The 23,339-nt window shown below is 44.8% G+C and overlaps 1 protein-coding gene across 1 annotated transcript; it reads left to right on the top strand.

Annotated features, from left to right (window-relative positions):
* The first annotated feature begins 1,492 nt into the window (after positions 1-1,492).
* LOC147420412 (uncharacterized) lies at positions 1,493-20,948 on the top strand. The gene is made up of 3 exons (XM_086505006.1): positions 1,493-1,843; positions 2,008-2,210; positions 20,731-20,948. Exons 1-3 carry the CDS (start codon positions 1,585-1,587, stop codon positions 20,812-20,814), a joined length of 546 nt encoding a protein of 181 aa, XP_086361132.1. The 5' UTR covers positions 1,493-1,584; the 3' UTR covers positions 20,815-20,948.
* Positions 20,949-23,339: the final 2,391 nt, after the last annotated feature.

Genomic DNA, 23,339 nt, shown 5'->3' with positions numbered 1-23,339 from the left:
ATAGTGAATGTAGAACTAGGTTTGAATATATGCTCTCACACCCAAACCGCGCATATGCACGTGCACGTGCGCGCACACACACAAGCATATATAAGTACAAAGGTCTGCAAATATAAACAAAGAATATAAACAATAAAATAACAAAGTCGGAGAAAGAGTTCTAGAGCATTATACATGCTTCTCATAGCCTTCGTCGATTCGCTTTTGGATGCGGGCAAGGCGTTGCTTGACGGTTGAATGATAGGCTTTCATGCACTCCTTCACAATCTTGTTGACGAATTCATCACTATGCATTGTTCTAAACTTAGGATTCAACGTATCCCATTTCTCCTCCGCTCGCCGATAATTGAGGTTCTCATCCTTTCTCAGATTCAATGATCATTTTCTTTCTTTGTATGCAAAACCCGCCTCCGTGTACTTTTGCCATAGATGCTTGTTGTGTTTCGGGTGCTTTGCCTCTAGAACATGTTGATGCATTCCCGCACGACCTGCTTTTCGTAACGGGATCTCCACATCCAAGCCATGCTCTCTTTTGAGGTACCTCTCCATCCACCACCTAACAAGCTCAAAGTGGAATTGATTTGGTGACTCCTTGCTGGCTCGGCATTGTCGTGCAAGTCTTCCAATGGGCAAAAAGACCTCTGCCTACAGCAATGGCTCAACATTCGCATGGCTAGGCTAAAACACCTTCGCACTGTCGTTTTGGTCGATGATGAAATCATTCTTTTGTGCATCTCGATGGCTGGCCCTTGCACCATGTTTCTTGTTGGGAGTACTCTCTACCTCTTTGGAAAAGGAGTTGTCGACAGAGCCTCCTTGAAAAGGCCCTCCAGCTTTTTCAGGCAGCCTCGGCGTGCTTTGTGTGGCCGATGGAGAGGATATGCCGTGCAAGTGTAGCCTCGGGCTGCTTTGAGTTGCTTGTGGAGACATTGACGACCTTTTGCCTTGTGCGCCTCCCTTTTTCACACCCCCCCCCCCCGCCCAAAACCCCCCAACGGGCCTACGAGGTGCCATGCGTAATAGTTGTTTGCCTCAGGTGCAGACCTGCAGCAACAACAGATCCTCCCTCCCCTTGCCAATATTTGCCTTAGCCCACACTGGCAATCCCTCAGGCTCTCGGGACAAAAGCTCCACCACCCTCCCTGTTGCCGCCCCACGTACATGCTGCACAGCAATGGAAGCCGATAGAGGATCGTAAACCTCTCACCCCTCACAAATTCCCACTCCCCTGTGCATGCAACCCACTCCTCCTCCTCCTCCTCCTCCTCATGAAACGTATGACCCCTTGCCAGCCTGGAGATCCTCGCCACGCAAGCCTTCTTTTTTGCCAGTGTACCCGCTCGAGGGCCCCACGTGAGTCCTTGTTTACTTTTGTTTGCGGAGATCGCCCCCGAAAGCACGCCCGACTCCCCCTCCTTGCTTCCATCACCTCGGCTTCTTTAGAGGACTCGTGTCAAATAGTGCTCAGGCTCCGAACATCGTGTGAAACCAATTGATCCACTCCGCGAGCCCGTAATGTTAATTAGGCCTATATAGTTTGTTGCTGTGTGCGCGTTTAAATCTTTCTCTGTGCGTGCTTTAACAATGGCGGAAGAGAGTTCCGACATCCCTGCTCAAGCTGAGTGGGAGATGCTTTCCATGACCGCCTCTACTCTTGGGTTTGCCCCGAACAAGCCAGAAGAAGGTTCTAGTTCTCCTCCACAGGAGACCCCACAGCCTACAGAGGATGAAGAGCTTTCACAGCAGAACGAGGGGAAGTCGAAAGATATGGAACCTTTGACTGGCCTCTACCATGAAAATCTTGTTTACATAGACAAAGACCCCAACATATGCGTTTCTCCTGGTATGATCCAGCACTTTGTACCTTCAGCTGTATGTAAGATGTCTCACAGTTGCTTGATAAAATTTCTGCTATGTGTTGGGCTGTGCTTGTTCGTTCTTTTACGCAGCATGCATCACCTCCATGCTTGGAGACTCAAGTTTTTGGGGCATGATTTGATTGCGCAGGTGAGTCTTCAAAGACGACAGTCAAGGTTTCTTGGTGGAAGCGCCAAGTCACTCTCAGCCAACCTCAATCACACAAGTACAATGCCGTGTTGTCTATTGCTTTGGTGGTTGCAGTTGTGGGCATTGCTGTCATAGGGCATCGTTTGTTCCGAGAACGTACTCTGAATAGCCAGCTGAGATTGGAACTGGCTGCAAAAGATGAGGTATGATTATCATCACCCTACTCAAATTCTGATCATGTAAAGGGAATGTCATGTTTGTTTATGCTCGCATATTATATTCTGCTTATTATTTACAAGAGCCAGGGTTTTTAAGGTTTTGGCAAGGTAAGTTGTGGTGTCTTGGAATTTATGCATTGTCCTTGCAGCACTTTGGGGAGTTGATAAACTGGTGGGCAATTGTCACGTGACACATCCAACCCTATGTGTCCGTGGACAAGCTACAACATGATCAGGGTTCAGTCAGTCCAGTCAGTCTAGATTAGAAGTGATCTGGCACTTTTGTGAGTCTATTCGTAGATCATGCATGCCCAGTCACTTGGTGTAGATGCATATCCTCTGGTTGCACACAGCATGATCATTGGAATTCCCATCAGAATCCATTAGAATTAGTTAGGGGAATTTTTCAGTGCTTTTAGCCTATTTTCTCTATTTTGGACATTTTTTACTTATTATTTTTAAGTGATTTTCCAACAAAAGTAGGTAGGGCAATTTTGCTAAGTTAATATATAAGCAAACCCAAGTCAGCACTTTCTGGCAGAAGAGGCAGTAGGAGCTTCCTGCTCAATAGGCATCTTCTCAGCAAGAACCTCCATCAGTACCCCCAGTGTTTTCAGCCTTGCTTGATTGCCATCAACCCCTAGCCCTAGCGTTTTGGGTTTTCCCTCTCAGCCCTGGCGTTTTTGTAGCATCATCATCACCTCAAGCCCCTGGCGTTTCCAGACATCCCATGATCGCCACAGTCCCAGATTTGCGAGCGTTTGTGAGTTTCAGCCTTGACAGCAGCCTAGACTCCTAGCGTTTTTGGTTTTCAGCATTGCATGTGTCGCCACAGTCCCAGATCTGCCAGCGTTTCCAATCTTAGTCTCATTTGCAGCAGTTGGTACAACGTTTTCAGCATGCATGTAGAGCAGCAGATTTTGCCCTAGACCTTGCAGAAGACCCCCATTTTCAGCCTCGAAAAACGCAGCCAAACAGTCATTTTCAACCACCGAAACAGCTCCGAAATTCAACAGATAGAAGACCGCAGATTTCAGTCCTAAAGTCGTCGTTGTCATCACCGTCGGCGTCACCGACATAGTCCCAAGTTGCATCATTTTCCATGCATCGTCATTGTACCACTTTGTGCAATCAATAAGTAGACCACTCTCGCTGACGAGAGTGGGGCCTTCGGAGGAGGGTTTTACAACGTCTCTGGTGTCGTATCTCTCTTCACTATCTATCTCTCAGTCTCATACACTCGCACGCACAGTGTCCATTCACTTTGTTTGTGATTGTAGCACTTTCCATGAAGAACGGAAGGCTCTCCCTTCCATAAGAACTAAAAGGAACCGTGAGCACAGTTTAGAGCACTCATCTTGAGCAAAGCACAACAATCATTCCGCTGCACCTTACATTGTATCAGAGCTTTGGTAGTGTTCTGTATCACTCAAGGAAAGAACCACAAAAACCACAAGAATTTTTTTTGCTTGTTGAGGTCGTACGAACCCAAGTTCGCTTGGACGTGTCGATTCCTAATCGTGTTTTGTTGAAGAGTGACAGGAATCCCAAGAAAGAAGGGCTTATCTAGCCATCCCTTGTGTCTCTTTTCACTCATTGAGAGCGGACTGTGCACTTAGCGGCTGGCCAATCGACGTGAGGTGGGAAAAAGGAACCTTGGTGTGAGCGCAAGGCCGCCATGGGGTGTGCCCGCGGAAAAGAGTAGAACTCGGGTGAAGAGAAGATCCTTCTCAAACGCGATTTGCAAGCGAAAGAAAACCTCAAGAACCCAAGACCCTCAAGAACCCAAGTTCCTCGTGAACTTAAGAACCAAAGATCATAGTGCATGGTCGTCACCCGAAGCGGAATGGATACTTCGCATATAGGTGATGAGCATGAGAGAGGCGACGAAGACTTTTCCCCACCAGGAGATTTTTTCAACCCTCCCCCTTTGCCATCTACGCCACCAAGTACCAAACCCTATGGAGGAAATGGTCAAGCAGATGATGGCCATGATGGATAGACAAGAAGCAAATCGCTTTGCAAGGGACCGCGAGCAAGAAGTAAATCGCCTTGCTAAGGACCGCGAGCAAGAAGCAAATCGCCTTGCTTTAGAACGCGAGTGTGACAAACTCAAAGAACGAAAACAACAAAGAAAGGCGGAAGAGGCAGCACGAAACGCGGTCCTTGAGGCTGAGCATGCAGCTCAAAGAGCGGCCTTGGAGATTGAGCGTGAGGCTCAACGAGAACTACGCACTCAAGACTTGATTCGAGAAGTGCTAGCCTCGAAGAGCGAACCACCCAAAGATCGTGTGAGTTCATCAAGTGGCGCAAGCCACGACGCGGATTCCAACTATCTAGTCACAGAGAAGTTGACTTTCAGTAAGTAGGACGGTTAGATGGATGCTACGGTTATTCATTCTTGGTTGCATCAATTTAATGCTTATTTTGCGACAACTAATAAGACAGGAAATAGCAAAGTTTTGACGGCAGCTATGTACCTTGCCGGTGATGCCATCAATTGGTACCACGCATGGCAAGAGGCACAGCTAGCCGCACACCTAGATGAAGCCGACGGATTCATGTCCCTTTCCTTCAATTGGGCTGATTTTCAAGACAAGCTCAAGGCGTGGTTTATGCCACCTCAGTACCTTGCATGATTGAAGGACGATTGGTGCGTTCTCAAGCAAAATGGTATGCCGGTTATGTCTTTTCTAATCATGTTTTGCAGTTAGGTACCCAATTACGCAAGTCGGATGATGAACACAAAGAGGCATTCCTTTTTGGATTGGACGAGTATATCAAGTACGATGTCGAGGTACTCGATCCAATCGATCTCAACAAGGTGGTAGCGATTGCTCTCGCACAGGAAATGAAGCACAACAAGGGAAAGCCTAAAGAGAACAAGACTTCCACAAGTACCTCACAGACTTCTCAGAACCCTCAGAACGGTAAGAATGGTAACTCTTCTAACCAATCTTTCAACAGTCTCTCAGAAAAGAATTCTTCCAATGAATCTAAGGGTAAGGCTAACACAATTGCTAAACCTAAGCTTACTCTAGATGAAAAGGTAGCACAAGAAATTGTAGGAGGATACTTCACGTCGGAAGAGCAAAGCACTTATTCTGAGGAAGGTCGTTGTTTTCATTGTCACATTAAGGGTCATATAAAAAGACATTTCCTAAGCTTGAATCGAATGAATCTAAAGAATCCACAGAATCCACTTCCTCTGTCAATGCAATGAATGATAACACAGGGTTTTACGTCTCTGGTGTCGTATCTCTTTTCTTTATCTATCTCTCAGTCTCATACACTCGCGCGCACAGTGTCCATTCACTTTGTTTGTGATCATAGCACTTTCCATTAAGAACGGAAGGCTCTCCCTTCATAAGAACTAAAAGGAACCGTGAGTATAGTTCAGAGCACGCATCTTGAGCAAAGCGCAACAATCATTCCGCTGCACCTTACAGCTATTGGGATCGAAGTAAGAGATTTCCATAGCTAGATTAGAGAAGTGTGGGGAATAGACAGATAAAAACTTGCATGCACTCACTACAACCCAAATCGTCTCTCTCAAATATGCCTTGTAAGAAAGGTCTAATTAAAGGCTAGGTCTAATTAAAGAGCCACTCTTGATGAAAACAGCAGTGTGTGAGCTTTGCCTTTTATTTGGAGTGACTTTATCTCAAACACAGGATTCCTTTTACATCTTGTATGATGACATGCTGCATAAGAGGGACACACACTAAAGGGAGGCTTACCCAATAACTGCTTCCTTACGCTGTCCTGGGGCAGCTACATTCGTCACTTATTATTAGTGGGTTCTACAATAATAGTCTGTCTCCTTGAACAATGATAGGTGGACATAACGTGATCGGCCAACACATCTCAACAATAAATGCTCCATACAACCAAGGGTAGACATAAATAGGACCAACTGACAAACAAGATGGCTATCTCGACAACAAGACACCAAGGGTTTAGGATACTAGACCCAACGACAAGCGTGATAAGAACAACGTGATAGAAGGTCTCAGCTTTTGGCTAGGGTTACATACTAATATAAAGACCAAACGACTGGATATTGGGTTTGGCGGGTTTTAGGGTTGGGTTTTTGCGTGTAGAGTGGACTCAGAGTCACAATTGATCACTGCGTAGTTTTGGCTAGTCACAGAATCTCTTTCCCTTGAAAGGTGGTCCATGCCAATCTTTAAGTAACTTTCTAGCTACGCACTGTACTGATTTTTCGTTCTAAATCTGAATTTTATAGTTTACTCTCTCTAACACCCAAGGATTGTTTTCCCACTCGTGGCAAAAAAAATTTAGCTGTTTTTTCTCTTTTAGGTGCATTTTAGCTAGAGACTTAAAGGTCCTGCACAGAAAAATTTTGGGGGAAGGGACTGTCTTTTGTCAAGTCGACGATGCGAGAGAGAAAGCGAGACAATGTAGCAGGAAAAGTATGTCATGCTCTCTATTGTGGGTGCTTCTTAGTGCAATGTGCAAGAAATCTCACTTCAAACAGAATAAACACTATAGAGCAATGGAACAAAGCAAACTCAAATGACACAATAGAAGACACCAAACCCAATGGAACCTGACTAACTCATGAAACTAGTACAGACTCTAAGACTTATAGGTACAATGAGGTGTTGAGGCTCCAACTGTGTAGGGAGAGTCCATATGTGCAAGTGCTAGATTGAGCTCAAGACTCTAGACTGAAAGACTTATAAGACGTCTAGGATGCATACAACGTATGTTTCAGGAAGCCCCTTTGAATCATACTTAAAACATGCTTCCATACCCATATGCATATGCGTATGCTTGTTGTATGTTCCAAACTTTGAGTCCAGAATTGTGGTGGTGGTGAATTGGCCATGGTGTCCTCTAGACTGCATGTGTCACTACCCAGGCGAGAGCGCACCAACTGCAACTGCCTGTCCCGTGCAAGTGACTGTCCTGCTACAGGTTCCCGTCACAAGACCACTCACTGTCTTGGAGAGTGGTGTATACCTATGTATTGACTGCAACAAATTTGGTGATATGTACAATGGAGAATGGTGAAGTAGTGTCGAACTAGTTGAAATACCGATGCTCCGATGATGGCGGGTGAATAGTATGACGGGTACGAGGATAGGATGTAACAACCTGCAGACGTGTCAAAGCCTTGAAGAATTGAGCCAACCTACAGATGTCGGTCGAGGGGCCTAAACCCTAAGAAGAACAAGTAACAAAAGAAGAAGTCCTATCAACTTAGGGGAACCCCGTTCTATTCGGCCCCAATTACATAAAGAAACTAAAATAAAGCAAGATCCACATGCAAAAACTGATGGCGTGGCAGATTTCCAAAAATTGCGCTTGCATGATGACATGGCAGGCTGTATGGATTTTCGCGTTTTGCGTTGGCTGATGACGTGGCAGCTGTACGGATTTCCGTAAATTACGCTAGCAGCTTTTTAGCATTGCTTTTGGATTAGAAGCTTTTGGGTTTTGAAGGCTTTTCATTATAACTGCTTTTCAAGCCAAGGGCCTTTAAATATGAGGTTAGGGCTTATTCTCGGGCATGCTTCCTAGAGAAGGTGTAGAGTCTGGAGTACCGGCTTGTACTTAGTTGATGCAATATAAAGAAACACCGAAAGGGGCGCCAATTTTGGGGCCAATACTCTCTGGGGTGGAATTCTGCCAATCCGTGTCGCGTGTCGTCTCTCTCTCTCTCTCTCTCTCTCTCTCTCTCAGTTCAATTGTAAATGAAGCGCTAAAAGTCTGTTCAGTCTGTTCTTTTCTATTGGCACGTGGTGCCCGTCTTGTGACAGTGGTATCAGAGCATTAGGCGTGTGCTTTTCTAAAAGCATACTGGTCTCACCAAAGAGCAGACAGAGCAAGATGGCACTTGCAAAGTTCATTGGAAATCTTAGCTTCGTGCTCCGACCCCAGACTTATTAGTCATTCCCACCCTTACTTCATCAAGCATCGGGCGCGTTCTTGTCTTCACCGCTCATGTCTTACAGGGCATAAGCCATAAAGATCAATTGCAAGAGAAGGATCTAGATTTGTTTCAAGTCACTGTTTTTCTCAAAAGCAGTGCCATGTAGATGTTGATATCTATAGCTACCAAGCCGCACACTTCCAAGGACTTGGCAAGCTTTCAAGAAAAATTTTGCCCGAAGTTATATGGTTTCTGACATCTTCCTTCGAAGTGCAACTTCTGGCAGAGTGGGGTATCCTGAAATGCTTGCCATGGAAACCCTAGCAGATTATAACTTGAAATTTCTCGACATCTCTTCACGAGCAAGTGACCTTGGAGATCCAGTGCGATTAGTATCTTGGGACTACCATCGTCGCCAACAAAAACACCGTTTGTCCAAGAGCTGAGGGACCATGTTGTGCTCGGCTACGACCTTATAGAATGAACCTAACCCTAATTTTTGGTGCAGGTTTCAGGATGGAAAGTCAGTCGACTTTTCGAGCTTGATCAATGTCGAGATTGCTTTTTAAGTTTGAAATTTGTTTGAGAACTTGTTTGGTGATCCTGTTTGAAATTTGTTTGTGTCGTATGACACATCCAACCCTATGTGTTTGTGGACAAGCTACATCATGACAAGGGTTGAGTTCAATCAAGTCAGTCTAGAATAGGAAGTGATTTGGCACTTTGTGAGTCTGTTCGTAGACCGTGCATGTCCAGACAGTGAGACACTTAGATTAGATGCATATCCTCCGGTTGCACACAACATGATCATCAGCATAACCATCAGAATCCATCAGGGGAATTTTCCAGTGCATTAAATCTATTTTTCCTATTTTTGACATTTTTCACTTATTTATTAAGTGACCTTTGTTGGGAACTAGGAAGGGCAATTTTGCTAAGATAATATGTAAGCAAACCATAGCTAGCACTTTCTAGCAGAAGAGGCAGCAGGAGCACTCGCTCAATAGGCAACTTCTCAGCAGAACCCTGAGATGCCCTAGCATTTTTGCATCCCAGCAGAAGGCTAGCGTTTTTCAACCAGATCAGCCAACGTTTTTGCTTTGACACAGCTTGGCGACAGCAAGAAGCAGCAGATTCCCCAGCGTTAGCAGATTTCCACCGCAAGGACAAAGATCAGGCCTAGCGTTTTTGCATCTGCAAGGCACTTCAGCGTTTTTGCAGATCTTCGCGACAGAACCCCCACAAGCATTAGCGTTTTCAGTTGTCAGCAGTCAGACTCCACAATAGAACCCTGAACCTCGCAGATCTCACCTTCTCGCAGCAAATCCTCGTCGCACGGTCAGATTCTGCAACGTTTACAGATTCAGCCCGGAAAACGCAGATTTCAGCATCTGCGTTTTCAGCGCGTCGTCGTTGCATCGTCGCCATCGACATCATCACCGACATAGAGTCAAAATTCAGCAGATAAAGATTTGCAGATTTCAGCCCTTAGCATCTTCAGATTTCAGCCCGTCTCATCGTTGTCGACATCGTCTGCAAGTCCAAGCATTGTAGAGATTTGTGTAATCATAAGTAGACCGCTCTCACCATATAGAGTGGGTTTGACAACATTCTGGTGTCGTATTCTCTTCTCTCTCTATCTCTCAGTCTCAGCACCTTCATTCACAGTGTTCATCACTTTGTTTGTGTCCATTGCACTCTCTCACTTAAGGAATGGAAGGCTCTCCCTTTCGTAAGTAAAAGGAACATTGAGCACAGTTCGGAGCACTCATCTTGAGCAAAGTTCAACATTCACTTCCGTTGCACCTTACGGTTTGAAATGGATGGTATTTGTTTTGAACCTGTTTTGGTGCCGATTTGAAATGTTTGACTCTGGTTTTAATATTGGTTTCATTGATTGGTGATTTTACTCTCGGGTGGAGGGTGAGAAATGATGTTTGGGAATGCTTGTTCATACTCATGGCCCGGATCCTTGTGGTTATTTGTGGAGCGAGTATTGAATGATTGAAAAGTGTTGTTTTTACTCATGGCCCGGACCTGCATGGTTATTTACGGGGGGAGTATTAAGAAGTCTGAGCAATGGTTACTCTCAGCACCTCCAAACGACGCAGGCTGCAGTCTGGGGAGCGTTTGGTTGTAAAAGGCCTCTATATCTCATGGCCCGGACCTTTTTAGGTTATTTGCGGGAGGAGTTGTAACAAACTACTGACGTGGCAGATGTCGGCCAAGGGGCCTGAACCCTAAGAAGAACAAGTAACAAAAGAAGTCCTCCCAACTTATGGAGACCCCGTCCGATGGGGCCCCAAGTGACATAAAGGATTGAAATAAAGCAGAATCCGGACACATGCCAAAACTGATGATGTGGCAGACTGTACGGATTTTCGCGTTTTGCGATGGCTGATGACGTGGCAGGTTGTACGGATTTCCGTGATTTACGTTGGCAGCTTTTTGGCTTTGCTTTTGGACCAGAAGCTTTTGAGTTTTGAAGGCTTTTCACTATAATTGCTTTTCAGGCCAAGGGCCTTTAAATATGAGGCTAGGGCTCATTCTTTGGCATGCCTCCTGGAGAAGGTGCAGAGTGTGGAGTACCGGCTTGTACTGTGTTGATGCAATATAAAGAAATATCGAAAGGGGCGCCAAGGTTTGGGGCCAATACTCTCTGGGGTGGAATTCCGCCACTCCGTGTCGCGTGTTGTCTCTCTCTCTTTCAGTTCACTTGATATTTAAAGTGCTTAGAGTTGTTCAGTCTGTTCTTTTCTATTGGCACGTGGTGCCCGCCTTGTGACAGTAGTATCAGAGCATTGGGCATGCTTTTCTGAAAGCATACCGGTCCTACAAAAGAGCAGACAGAGCTATTGGGTTTTAACTTGAGGTATCTTCGCCCTCCAACCCGGGCTTATTAGCCACTCCCACCCTTACTTCATCGCGTATCGGGCGCGCTCCCGTCTTCACCGCTCATGTCTTACAAGGCATAAGCCATTAAGATCACTTGCAAAAGAAGGATCCAAGGTTTGTTTCGAGTCACTGTTTTTCTTAGAGGCAGTGCCATGCAGATGTTGATAGCTACCAAGTAGCATACTCCAAGTACTTGGCAAGCTTTCAAGAAAATTTTTGCCCGAAGCTATATGGTTTCTGACATCTTCTTTCGGAGTGCAACTTCTGGCAGAGTGGGGTATCCTGAAATGCTTGCCATTGAAACTCTAGTTGATTATAACTTGGAATTTCTTGATATCTCCCAATAGATGTCTCTTCACAAGCAGGAGATCCAGTGTGATTGCTATCTTGGGACTACCATCGCCGCCAAAGAAACACTGTTTGTCCAAGAGCTGATAACCATGCTGTGCTCGGCTACGACCTTACGGAAGAAACCTAACCCTAATTTTTGGTGCAGGTTTCAGGATGGAAAGTCAGTCGACTTTTTGAGCTCGAGTGATATCTAGATTGCTTTTTAAGTTTGAGTTCTGTTTGATCTTGTTTGGAATTTGTTTGAAATGGATGGTATCTGTTTTGAACTCGTTTTGGTGCCGATTTGAATTGTTTGACTCTGGTTTGATACTGGTTTCAATGATTGGTGATTTTACTCCCGGGTGGAGAAGTGAGAAATGATGTTTGAGAATGCTTTTTCATACTCATGGCCCGGACCCTAGTGGTTATTTGCGGGGGGAGTATTGAATGATTGAAAAGTGTTGTTTTTACTCATGGCTCGGACCCTTGTGGTTATTTGCGGGGGGAGTATTGAATGATTGAAAAGTGTTGTTTTTACTCATAGCCCGGACCCTTGTGGTTATTTACGGGGGGAGTATTGTTGTTGTTACTCATGGACCTGGATGGTTATGCGGGAGGAGTATTAAGAAGTCTGAGCAGTGGTTACTCTCAGCACCTCCAAACGATGCAGGCTGCGGTTTGGGGGACGTTTGGTTGTAAAAGCCTCTATATCTCATGGCCCGGACCTTTTTAGGTTATTTGCGGGAGGAGTGATGAGGGAGTCATTGAACAGCTCATGGCCCGGACTTGGATGGTTATTTGCGGCGGGAGAGTTCATCGGTGGCTTTATGTTGCTATGTCTTGTAACATGCATATGTGAGCATTTGTGTTGCATTGTGATGTGCCAACTATCGAATATTCCTAATTGGATGAGATTGCCTGGGTATGTAATTTTAGTGCATCAAGACACCCGTGGAAGATCAGTATGGTCTGGGTGTGATGGCTAATTTTACTATGCTGGAATATCAAGAGTTCCGATCTGGACGAAAGGAGATGCTAACTCCTTGATCAAAAGAGCAGAAAGGAGAAGCTAACTCCTTCATAAAAAGAGCAAATTGATTGTCCCTCAGAATGACCCTTGGAAATTTTTGAGCTAACTTGAGTTGTTTTGCAGATATGCTGTAATCGCGGACGATTACTCTCTTTCAAGAAGGGGAGATGTAACAAATTGCTGACGTGTCAAAGCTTAAAGAATGGAGCCAACTTGCAGATGTCGGCCAAGGGGCTTAAACCCTAAGAAGAACAAGTAACAGAAGAAGTCCTCCCTACTTATGGGCACCCCGTTCGATGGGGCTCCAAGTGACATAAAGGATTTGAAATAAGCAGGATCCAAACACACGCCAAAATTGATGACGTGGTAGATTTCAAAAAATTGCACTGGCATGATCACGTGGCAGGCTGTACGGATTTTCGTGATTTACGTTGGCAACTTTTTGGCTTTGCTTTTGGACCAGAAGCTTTTGAGTTTTGAAGGCTTTTCACTATAACTGCTTTTTAGGCCAAGGGCCTTTAAATATGAGGCTAGGGCTCATTCTGTGGCATGCTTCCTGAAGAAGGTGCAGAGTTTGGAGTATCGGCTTGTACTGTGTTGATGCAATATAAAGAAATACCGAAAGGGGCGCCAAGGTTTGGGGCCAATACACTATGGGGTGGAATTCCGCCACGCCGTGTCGCGTGTTGTCTCTCTCTCTCTTTTAGTTCAGTTGATATTTGAAGTGCTTATAGTTGTTCAGTCTGTTCTTTTCTATTGGCACGTGGTGCTCGCCTTGTGACAGGAGTGATGAGGGAGTCGTTGAACAGCTCATGGCCCGGACCTGGATGGGCGGGGGGAGTGGTCATCAATGGCTTTATGTTTCTATGTCTTGTTACATGCATATGTGAGCATTTGTGCTGCTTTGTGATGTGCCAAGCACTGAATATTCCTTATTGGATGAGATTGCCTGGGTATGTAATTTTAGTGCATCAAGACACCCGTGGAAGTCAGTACGGTCTGGGTGTGATGGCTAATTTTACTACACCGGAATATCAAGAGTTCCGATTTGGATGAGGGAAGAAGCTAACTCCTTGATCAAAAGAGCAGAAAGGAGAAGCTAACTCCTTAACAAAAAGAGCAAACTGATTGTCCCTTTGAACGTCCCTTGGAAATTTTGAGCTAACTTGAGTTGTTTTGCAGATATGCTGTAATCGGCGGACGATTACTTTCTCTCAAGAAGGGGAGATGTAACAAACTGCTGACGTGTCAAAGCCCTGAAGAATGGAGCCAACTTGCAGATGTCGGCCAAGGGGCCTAACGTTAGGTGCAACGGAATGAATGTTGTAAATTCTCAAGATGAGTGTTCCATATTTTGCTCAAGGTTCCTTTTAGTTCTTATGGAAGGGAGAGCCTTCCGTTCTTAATGGAGAGTGCTATGATCATGAACAAAGTGAGTGGATACTGTGTGTGCAAGTGTATGAGACTGAGAGATAGGGAGAAGAGAGATACGACACCACAGACGTTGTAAAACCCTCCTTCGAAGGCCCCACTCTCGTTGGCGAGAGTGGTCTACGTTTGATTGCACAAACGGGTACAATGATGATGTATGAAACTGATGCAGATATAGGCTATGTCGACGACGACAACCGGGATGGCGATGACGACAATAGGGCTGAAAACTGAGCAATGCTAACTGCTGTCCAAAAACGCTCAAGGCTGAAATTTGCTGCGATGGAAAACGCTGATTTCGAGGCTGTTTTGTACTGCTGAAAACACAGATTTTGCCTTCCAAAAACGCTGCTGTTCCTGCTGTGTATAGTGCTGAAAAACGCTGCCAGATCTGATGCGACTCAAGCTGAAAACACAGCCTGATCTGCTGCTGAAAAACGCTGGGATCTGCAGCCTTCTAGCGATGATGAAAACGCTGAATGCAAGGGTATGAAGCTGCGCGGTATCTGCCAAAAACTCCAGGCCCAAAGGTTGGCGATGATGCACAAAAACGCTAGGGCTGATGAAAGGGGAAAACGCCAAGGCAACTGTTGCTTGGTGGTTCTTGCTGAGAGAGGGGAGGACCTGTCGCCAAAGGCCTGTTGTTCTCCTGGCTCATCTCCATTTAGTGCTAACTTTGGTTTGCTTATATATTTTCTTACCCAAATTGCCCTACCTACTTTTGTTGGAAAGTCACTTAAATTAATAAGTGAAAAATGTCAAAATTAGGTAAAATAGACTAAATGCACTGGAAAATTTCCCTGATGGATTCTGGTGGGAATTCTGATGATCATGCTGTGTACAACCAAAGGATATGCATCTACACTAAGTGACTGGGCATGCACGATCTACGAATAGACTCACAAAAAGTGTCAGATCACTTCTAAATCTAGACTGACTGGACTGCCTGAACCCTTGTCGTGTTGTAGCTTGTCCACGGACACATAGGGTTGGATGTGTCACGTGACATCCCCTCCTTTTCAAAGTGAGGTACTGGTACCGAACTGTATGGCGTCGAGGGAGATTGCCAATAGCATCCGGCATCCTGGAAGGGACTCTTCGCTGGCCCACTCTGATGTGTGGATCGTGCGGTACTTGAACTTCATAAAGGTTTGCAATGCCCGCTTCTTTGGGCCGCGCCGAAAGCGACACAAAGTCATCTTCAATGCTTCAACTTCGGCTAGAATCGTGCTTCTTCCTTCTTCAAGAATCTCCATGGCTGAAAATTCCTGAAACCATTTCCAACACAAAACCATGAACATACCTATTGCATGTAAAGTGAGTGGAAAAAATCCTGTCGTCCTAATAGACTATGCATGCAATGTAGATGAACAAATAGACGGAGTGCTAAACCGTTCACCACATACACAGAAACAATGAGATCGAATCTCTCTCTTATGATCTAGAGCAATCAACTGTGGCAATTCACAATGGAAATGCCCATGCTTGGTGCTCATACTTTCTTGTGCTCTTTCTACATATGTGTCATGCCAAGGAAGAGACATGGAATGTGACTTCCTTGAATGCATACTTTTCAGCTTTTCCTGAAAAATCCGCATACATTCGTGCTCATTCATGAGTGAAATGTGCTCAACGTACACCTAGAGAAGGGATCACATAAAGACGACTAAAATACAGGAAACGATCACGAATGAAACACTCGAACAATGCGTGCGTATCAATCATGCAAACACACAATACTTCCTGTGAGGGTTTTTTGGACCAAAGCTCAGGCTCGAGAGCGAAGATCGGTTCTTCCTGAGGGGGTTCTTTGGACCTAGGCTCGAGAGCCAAGATCGGGTCTTCGTGATTGATCGTTTTTGCAATGAGGTTAGCTTCACTAGAGAAAGTATCAACTAACTCATCATCCTTGTGAACAATCACATCATCTTCATGGAAATCATCATGCTTGTGAGAAATCACATCTTGATCATGCAAATCATCATGCTTGTGAGAAATCACATCTTGATCATGCAAATCATCATGCTTGTCAGTGTCATCCAAATCATCATGCGTATCATTGTCATTCAAATCCTGTGTATCATGCTTTGGAGAAGAGACTGAGAGAGTCTCCTTTTCCTGATTCTGTGCAAAGTGCGCCTGCACTTGAGAAAAGAGTCGCAACATCTCTTTCATGTGTCGAGCGCTCTGTTCGGCCGCCAAGCGCGCTTGCTCACGCTCACGCTCCAAGTCGGCCTTTCTTTCTGCTTTTCTTACTTTGACTTCCAAGCGGGCTTGCTCGCTCGCACGGGCGATGACTGCCATTCTTTCTTGGTACTTACGCTCTATGGCTGCGATTCTTTCTTCGCTTTATAACTTCCTGTCCATCATCCTCTTGTCGAAAGCCTCCATAGGAGTTAGTGCAATCCTTGTTGTAGATGGGGGAGGGGGAGGGTCGGAAAAACCTCATGGTGGGGAAAATTCTTCTTCGCCTCGCTCATGCTCATCACACCTAAGCGAAGTATCCATTCCGCTTCGAGTGATGACCATTCTGAAGTCGTGGGTTCTTGTGGTCTTGGGTTCTTAAGTTCACGAGGAACTTGGGTTCTTGCGGGTCTTGAGGTTCTTGTATTCTTTCGCTTGCAATGTGTGTTTGAGAAGGATCTTCTCTTCACCCGTGTTCTGCTCTTTTCCGCGGACGCACCCCTTGGCGGCCTTGCGCTCACACCAAGGTTGCTTTTTCCCACCTCACGTCGATTGGCCGGCCGCTAAGTGCACGGTCCGCTCTCAATGAGTGAAAAGAGGCACAAGGGGAGGTTGGACAAGCCCTTCTTTCCTGGGATTCCTGTCACTCTTTAAAAACACGATTAGGAATCGACACGCCCGAGCGAACTTGGGTTCGTGCGACCTCAACAATCAAAAAAAATTATGTGGTTCTTGTGGTTCTTTCCTTGAGTGATACAGAACACTGCCAAAGCTCTGATACCAATGTTAGGTGCAGCGGAATGAATGTTGTAAATTCTCAAGATGAGTGTTCCATATTTTGCTCAAGGTTCCTTTTAGTTCTTATGGAAGGGAGAGCCTTCCCTTCTTAATGGAGAGTGCTATGATCACGAACAAAGTGAGTGGATACTATGCGTGCAAGTGTATGAGACTGAGAGAGAGAGAGAGAGAGAGAGAGAGAGAGAGAGAAGAGAGATATGACACCAGAGACGACGTAAAACCCTCCTCCGAAGGCCCCACTCTCGTTGGCAAGAGTGGTCTACGATTGATTGCACAAACGGGTACAATGATGATGTATGAAACTGATGCAGATCTAGGCTATGTCGATGGCAACAACCGGGATGGCAATGACGACAACAGGGCTGAAAACTGAGCGATGCTAACTGCTGTCCAAAAACGCTCAAGGCTGAAATCTGCTGCGATGGAAAACGCTGATTTCGAGGCTGTTTTGTACTGCTGAAAACACAGATTTTGCCTTCCAAAAACGCTGCTGTTCCTGCTGTGTATAGCGCTGAAAAACGCTGCCAGATCTGATTCTACTCAAGCTGAAAACACAGCCTGATCTGCTGCTGAAAAACGCTGGGATCTGCAGCCTTCTAGCGATGATGAAAACGCTGAATGCAAGGGTATGAAGCTGTGCGGTATCTGCCAAAAACGCTAGGCCCAAAGGTTGGTGATGATGCACAAAAACGCTAGGGCTGATGAAAGGGGAAAACGCCAAGGCAACTGTTGCTTGGTGGTTCTTGCTGAGAGAGGGGACGACCTGTCGCCAAAGGCTTGCTGTTCTCCTGGCTCATCTGCCATTTAGTGCTAACTTTGGTTTGCTTATATATTTTCTTACCCAAATTGCCCTACCTACTTTTGTTGGAAAGTCACTTAAATTAATAAGTGAAAAATGTCAAAATTAGGTAAAATACGCTAAATGCACTGGAAAATTCCCCTGATGGAATCTGATGGATTCTGTTGGGAATTCTGATGATCATGCTGTGTGCAACCAGAGGATATGCATCTACACTAAGTGAGTGGGCATGCACGATCTACGAATAGACTCACAAAAAGTGCCAGATCACTTCTAAATCTAGACTGATCGGACTGACTGAACCCTTGTCGTGTTGTAGCTTGTCCACGGACACATAGGGTTGGATGTGTCACATGACACCTAAACCTTAAGAAGAACAAGTAACAGAAGAAGTCCTACCAATTTATGGGAACCCCGTTCTATGGGGCCCCAGTGACATAAAGAAACTAAAATGAAGCAGGATCCACACGCAAAAACTGATGATGTGGGAGATTTTCAAAAATTGTGTTGGCATGATGACATGGCAGGCTATACGGATTTCAGCGTTTTGCGTTGGCTGATGATGTGGCAGCTGTATGGATTTTCGTGAATTATGCTGGCAGCTTTTTGACATTGCTTTTGGACCAGAAGCTTTTGAGTTTTGAAGGCTTTTCTTTGTAACTGCTTTTCATGCCAAGGGCCTATAAATACGAGGTTAGGGCTCATTCTCGGGCATGCTTCCTGGAGAAGGTGCAGAGTCTGGAGTACCGGCTTGTACTGAGTTGATGCAATATAAAGAAATACCGAAAGGGATGCCAAGTTTGGGGCCAATACTCTTTGGGATGGAATTCTGCCACTGCGTGTCGCGTGGCGTCTCTCTCTCTCTCAGTTCAATTGTTAGTGAAGTGCTAAAAGTCTGTTCAGTCTGTTCTTTTCTATTGGCACGTGGTGCCCGTCTTGTAACATATGGACCACGCATATGGTGGAGGATAGTGGCATGTCCGGGATGAGGGTACATCGGATATGGCGCGCCTGCCCCATGAGAAGCAGGTGGAGGAGAGGCAATGTGAGATGCAGGTGGAGTGGGTGGCGGATAGCTTGGAAAACCGCCATAAGGCGAAGCATAATGGGACAAGGATGGCTGGTAGGACGAGGCTACAGATTGTCCCCAAACTCGAGATGAAGTTGAAGTGGGATGTGGAGATTCCATGGTTGCGTGCTTCTCTGTACCATGGGAAACCAAGCGAGTATCTATGAATGTGTGTTCTGGGACCGCCGCAACAGCAACACTATTAGTACTCGTACTACGTAGTGATAGTGTTAGTAGTGGATAATGCAGCTGACTGTGAAACTACTTGAGCGACTACTGGGGGAAGTTCTTGAACAGATGCAAGATCATTGGTCTCTAAAAGTTGCATATGTAAAGTTCCGACCACCCTCTGAGCGTACTTCCCTACTCATGGTTTTGTAAACACAAGAACACATGTCCAATTATGTAATCGAAAGACAACATATGTAATCTTTCATGAATTTCTTTGATTCATGGGTTTCAAAGGCTGATGACATCCTCCATCAATTATTTGATTCATGGGTTTCAAAGGCTAATGACATCCTCCATCAATTCTTTGATTCATGGGTTTCAAAGGCTGATGATATCCTCCATCAATTATTAAATGGATAGATTACAAGGTTTATCATTAGACTGAAAAGTAAAACCTTGTTGCTTGAGGACTTGAGCAAGTGGCAATTGTTGATTGCTCTGCAAGTTGCAACTCAGATTGTGTGTCATTCCTTACTCACCTCTATTGTTGCCGAAGTTGATCGTACATCCGTTTGAGGTAAAGGGGCCAAGCCGCCTAAGAGGAGACGAATGGTCCTTTGAACAGCCATAGTATCAGCTTGATGAGAATCTTGAATATGAGTGACCATGAGGCATGCAATACTTTTCTTTGTACCCATGCTGCCTAATTAGAATAGTGCTCGTCTTGTGACATAGGGGCCACGCATATGGTGGAGGATAGTGGCATATCTAGGATGAGAGTACATCGGATATGGCGCGCCTGGCCCATGAGAAGCAGGTGGAGGAGAGGCAATGTGAGAGGCGGGTGGAGTGGGTGGCGGATAGCTTGGAAAACCGCCATAAGGCGAAGCATAGTGGGACGAGGATGGCTAGGAGAACGAGGCTACAGATTGTCCCGAAACCCGAGATGAAGTTGAAGTGGGATGTGGAGATTCCATTGTTGTTTGCTCCTCTGTACCATGGGAAATCAAGCGAGTATCTATCAATGTGTGTTCTGGGACCGCCACAACAGCAACACTAGTAGTACTCGTACTACGTAGTGACAGTGATAGTAGTGGATAATGCACCTGACTGTGAAACTACTTGAGCGAAGTTCTCGAACAGATGCAAGATCATTGGTCTCTAAAAGCTGCATCTGTAAAGTTCCGACCACCCTCTGAGCGTACTTCCCCAATCATGGTTTTGTAAACTCAAGAACACATGTCCAATTATGTAATCGAAAGACAACATATGTAATCTTTCATGAATTTCTTTGATTCATGGGTTTGAAAGGCTGATGACATCCTCCATCAATTATTAAATAGATAGATTACAAGGTTTATCATTAGACTGAAAAGTAAAACCTTGTTGTTTGTGGACTCGAGCAAGTGGCAATTGTTGATTGCTCTGCAAGTTGCAACTCAGATTGTGTGTCATTCCTTACTCACCTCTATTGTTGCCGAAGTTGATCGAACATCCGTTTGAGGTAGAGGGGCCAAGCCACCAAAGAGGAGACGAATGGTCCTTTGAACAGCCACAGTATCAGCTTGATGAGAATCTTGAATATGAGTGACCATGAGGCATGCAAATTTGCAATACTTTTCTTTGTACCCATGCTGCCTAATTAGAATAGTGCGCTTCATTGTGCTCTGTATGAATGGTTATTGTGTAGAGCAAGTCCTAGTGACAATTGTATCTACTATTGACCGGTTTGGCTCCCTCATAATTTTGTAATTAAGTGTAATTCATTGTTTCATGGATGAATTTAATGGCTCTTTTAACTAGTGCACTCATGGCATTCCTAAACTTGTATTGTCAACTTGTACTAAAGTTTGCAGGGTATAAACCATTGCTAATATATAGTTTATTGTGGTGCAGAAGCTGATCAATGTAATGCAACAAGTGAAAGAAGCAGCGATAGGTCGCCGCAGAATTGGAGTAACTAGAGGCTCTTCTTTTTAGAACAGTAATGCAAGGCTCATCTTCACGAGCACCTTCCCATCTGATAGGGTTTAGACGTGTCTTTTTGAATTCTGAATTTGTAGAGGTTTGAATGAGGCATCACTTTATTTTGCTAAAGAGGATAGATTCCATAATTTTTCTCTTGGTGTCCTCATCTCTCTACCGGGACCGAGAACTCTTGGAACTCTTGGCTTTCCGTGCTTCCCGTTCTGTCTGTCGGCGTCGAGAATAACTGGAGTATTGTGAGTCCTGCGCCTCATCAGCCTGACTATGCTCCTCCTGAGCCTCAGTGTCAGTCATGTTCTCTTGCTTGGGGTCAGACTCTCTTCTTGACTCCTCAGGAATGGGGTCAACACGAATGGTGGATTTCTGGCCACGACTGGATTTTGGTGCCCTTGCTGAAAACTTCCAACTGGGAGAAGAGTCTTTCAGTCAACGAGCTTCAGCTCGAGCCACCGTGATCGCCAAAATGGAATTGGAGCTGATCTCCTAAGACAACTAATTCCAGTGTTAGAAGATTTCAGCTACTAGTGTAGGAAGATTTCAGACAGTTGACTGGATAGGAATCACAAACTAGATTGGAATTTGGATACTGAAATAAGAATCAGACTTATGTACTGGAAACAAAGTTTAGATTCATATTCAGAAGTCTGGACGAGAAGTAAGTGTAACTGAAATATATGCCATGATTGGAATTACAGATCAAGATTACAGCGAATATGATTTATAGAGAGAAAGTACAGCCGACAATACTGCGAATGATTCTCAAGTACTCTATCAATGTGTGTTCTGGGACCGCCACAACAACACTAGTAGTACTCGTACTACGTAGTGACAGTGATAGTAGTGGATAATGCACCTGACTGTGAAACTACTTGAGCAACTACTGGGGGAAGTTCTCGAACAGATGCAAGATCATTGGTCTCTAAAAGCTGCATATGTAAAGTTCCGACCACCCTCTGAGCGTACTTCCCCAATCATGGTTTTGTAAACTCAAGAACACATGTCCAATTATGTAATCGAAAGACAACATATGTAATCTTTCATGAATTTCTTTGATTCATGGGTTTGAAAGGCTGATGACATCCTCCATCAATTATTAAATAGATAGATTACAAGGTTTATCATTAGACTGAAAAGTAAAACCTTGTTGTTTGTGGACTTGAGCAAGTGGCAATTGTTGATTGCTCTGCAAGTTGCAACTCAGATTGTGTGTCATTCCTTACTCACCTCTATTGTTGCCGAAGTTGATCGAACATCCGTTTGAGGTAGAGGGGCCAAGCCGCCAAAGAGGAGACGAATGGTCCTTTGAACAACCACAATATCAGCTTGATGAGAATCTTGAATATGAGTGACCATGATGCATGCAATACTTTTCTTTGTACCCATGCTGCCTAATTAGAATAGTGCGCTTCATTGTGCTCTGTATGAATGGTTATTGTGCAGAGCAAGTCCTAGTGACAATTGTATCTACTATCGACCGCTTTGGCTCTCTCATAATATTGTAATTAAGTGTAATTCATTGTGTCATGGATGAATTTAATGGCTCTTTTAACTAGTGCACTCATGGCATTCCTAAGCTTGTATTGTCAACTTGTACTAAAGTTTGCAGGATACGAGATCAATAGTTGACCTTCCGGATATTTGAGCAAACCAATCCATCGCATAAAGCAATGTTTCAACTCAATTCTACTCTCATAAACACTCGAGATTGATTGTCCCGGTTAGACACATGCATATCTCGTGCATAAAAGCAATACATAGTTTATGAGTTCCTCAAAGATTTAATTGTGATCAAAGACCTGCCCTCTCACTTAAAGTTTGAGGGTCTTCTATTCAAAAACTTAGGAGTTAGATTGAATTCCCTTACTCCAAACTTTTTCCAGATAGCAATGTATCCTTCGACGAGAGGTAACAAAAATTCATTGTTTCTGTGTTCAATGGTTCCCGTCCCACTATGGGGATTAAAGTCTATGTACACTAAGGTGTACACTTTCAGCTTTTATCTCTGACTCCACCATCTGCTGCAAAGTATCTTGCAGATGCGTCTACAAAATTCGGGCAAAAGTCCTTCGTTAAATTTCTTCATCTTTCCTTCCTCAAAGAGGATCAAGAGTGGAGCTACCTTGGCAAGAGTGAACCACTACTTGCTTGGACTCTCTCGTATTTTGGGCAAACCGATCCCAATCTTCTTGGATGCCTTCCTCAAAGCGTAGAGGGAAAAAATTTGTCGGAAAATTCAGCCTTGAATTGAATCCAAGTCTTATTGTAAGTTCCTTGCAGAGCTTTGGTATACCACCAAGTACCATAGTAACAGGGAATGGCCGTTTTCAGGTCTTCGTTCCCCGTTCCCATTCCAAGTTCCCATTTCGAATCCCCGTTCCGTGTTTCAAACGTGAGTACCCGTAACAGGGAATGGCATTTTGTTCCGCGTTCCCGTTCCGTTTTCGCGTTCCTGGTAACTATACCAAGTACTTGCAATCCCCTTGAGGTGTTTGGTCACAATACCTCACCTTCGACGCTTC

This window comes from Adiantum capillus-veneris, chromosome 28 (genome assembly GCF_014529385.1).
Source record: "Adiantum capillus-veneris isolate H3 chromosome 28, ASM1452938v2, whole genome shotgun sequence".
Classification (NCBI taxonomy): domain Eukaryota; kingdom Viridiplantae; phylum Streptophyta; class Polypodiopsida; order Polypodiales; family Pteridaceae; genus Adiantum; species Adiantum capillus-veneris.
The sequence above is the reverse complement of the archived record's forward strand: the minus strand, read 5'-3'. Positions and strand labels throughout refer to the sequence as shown.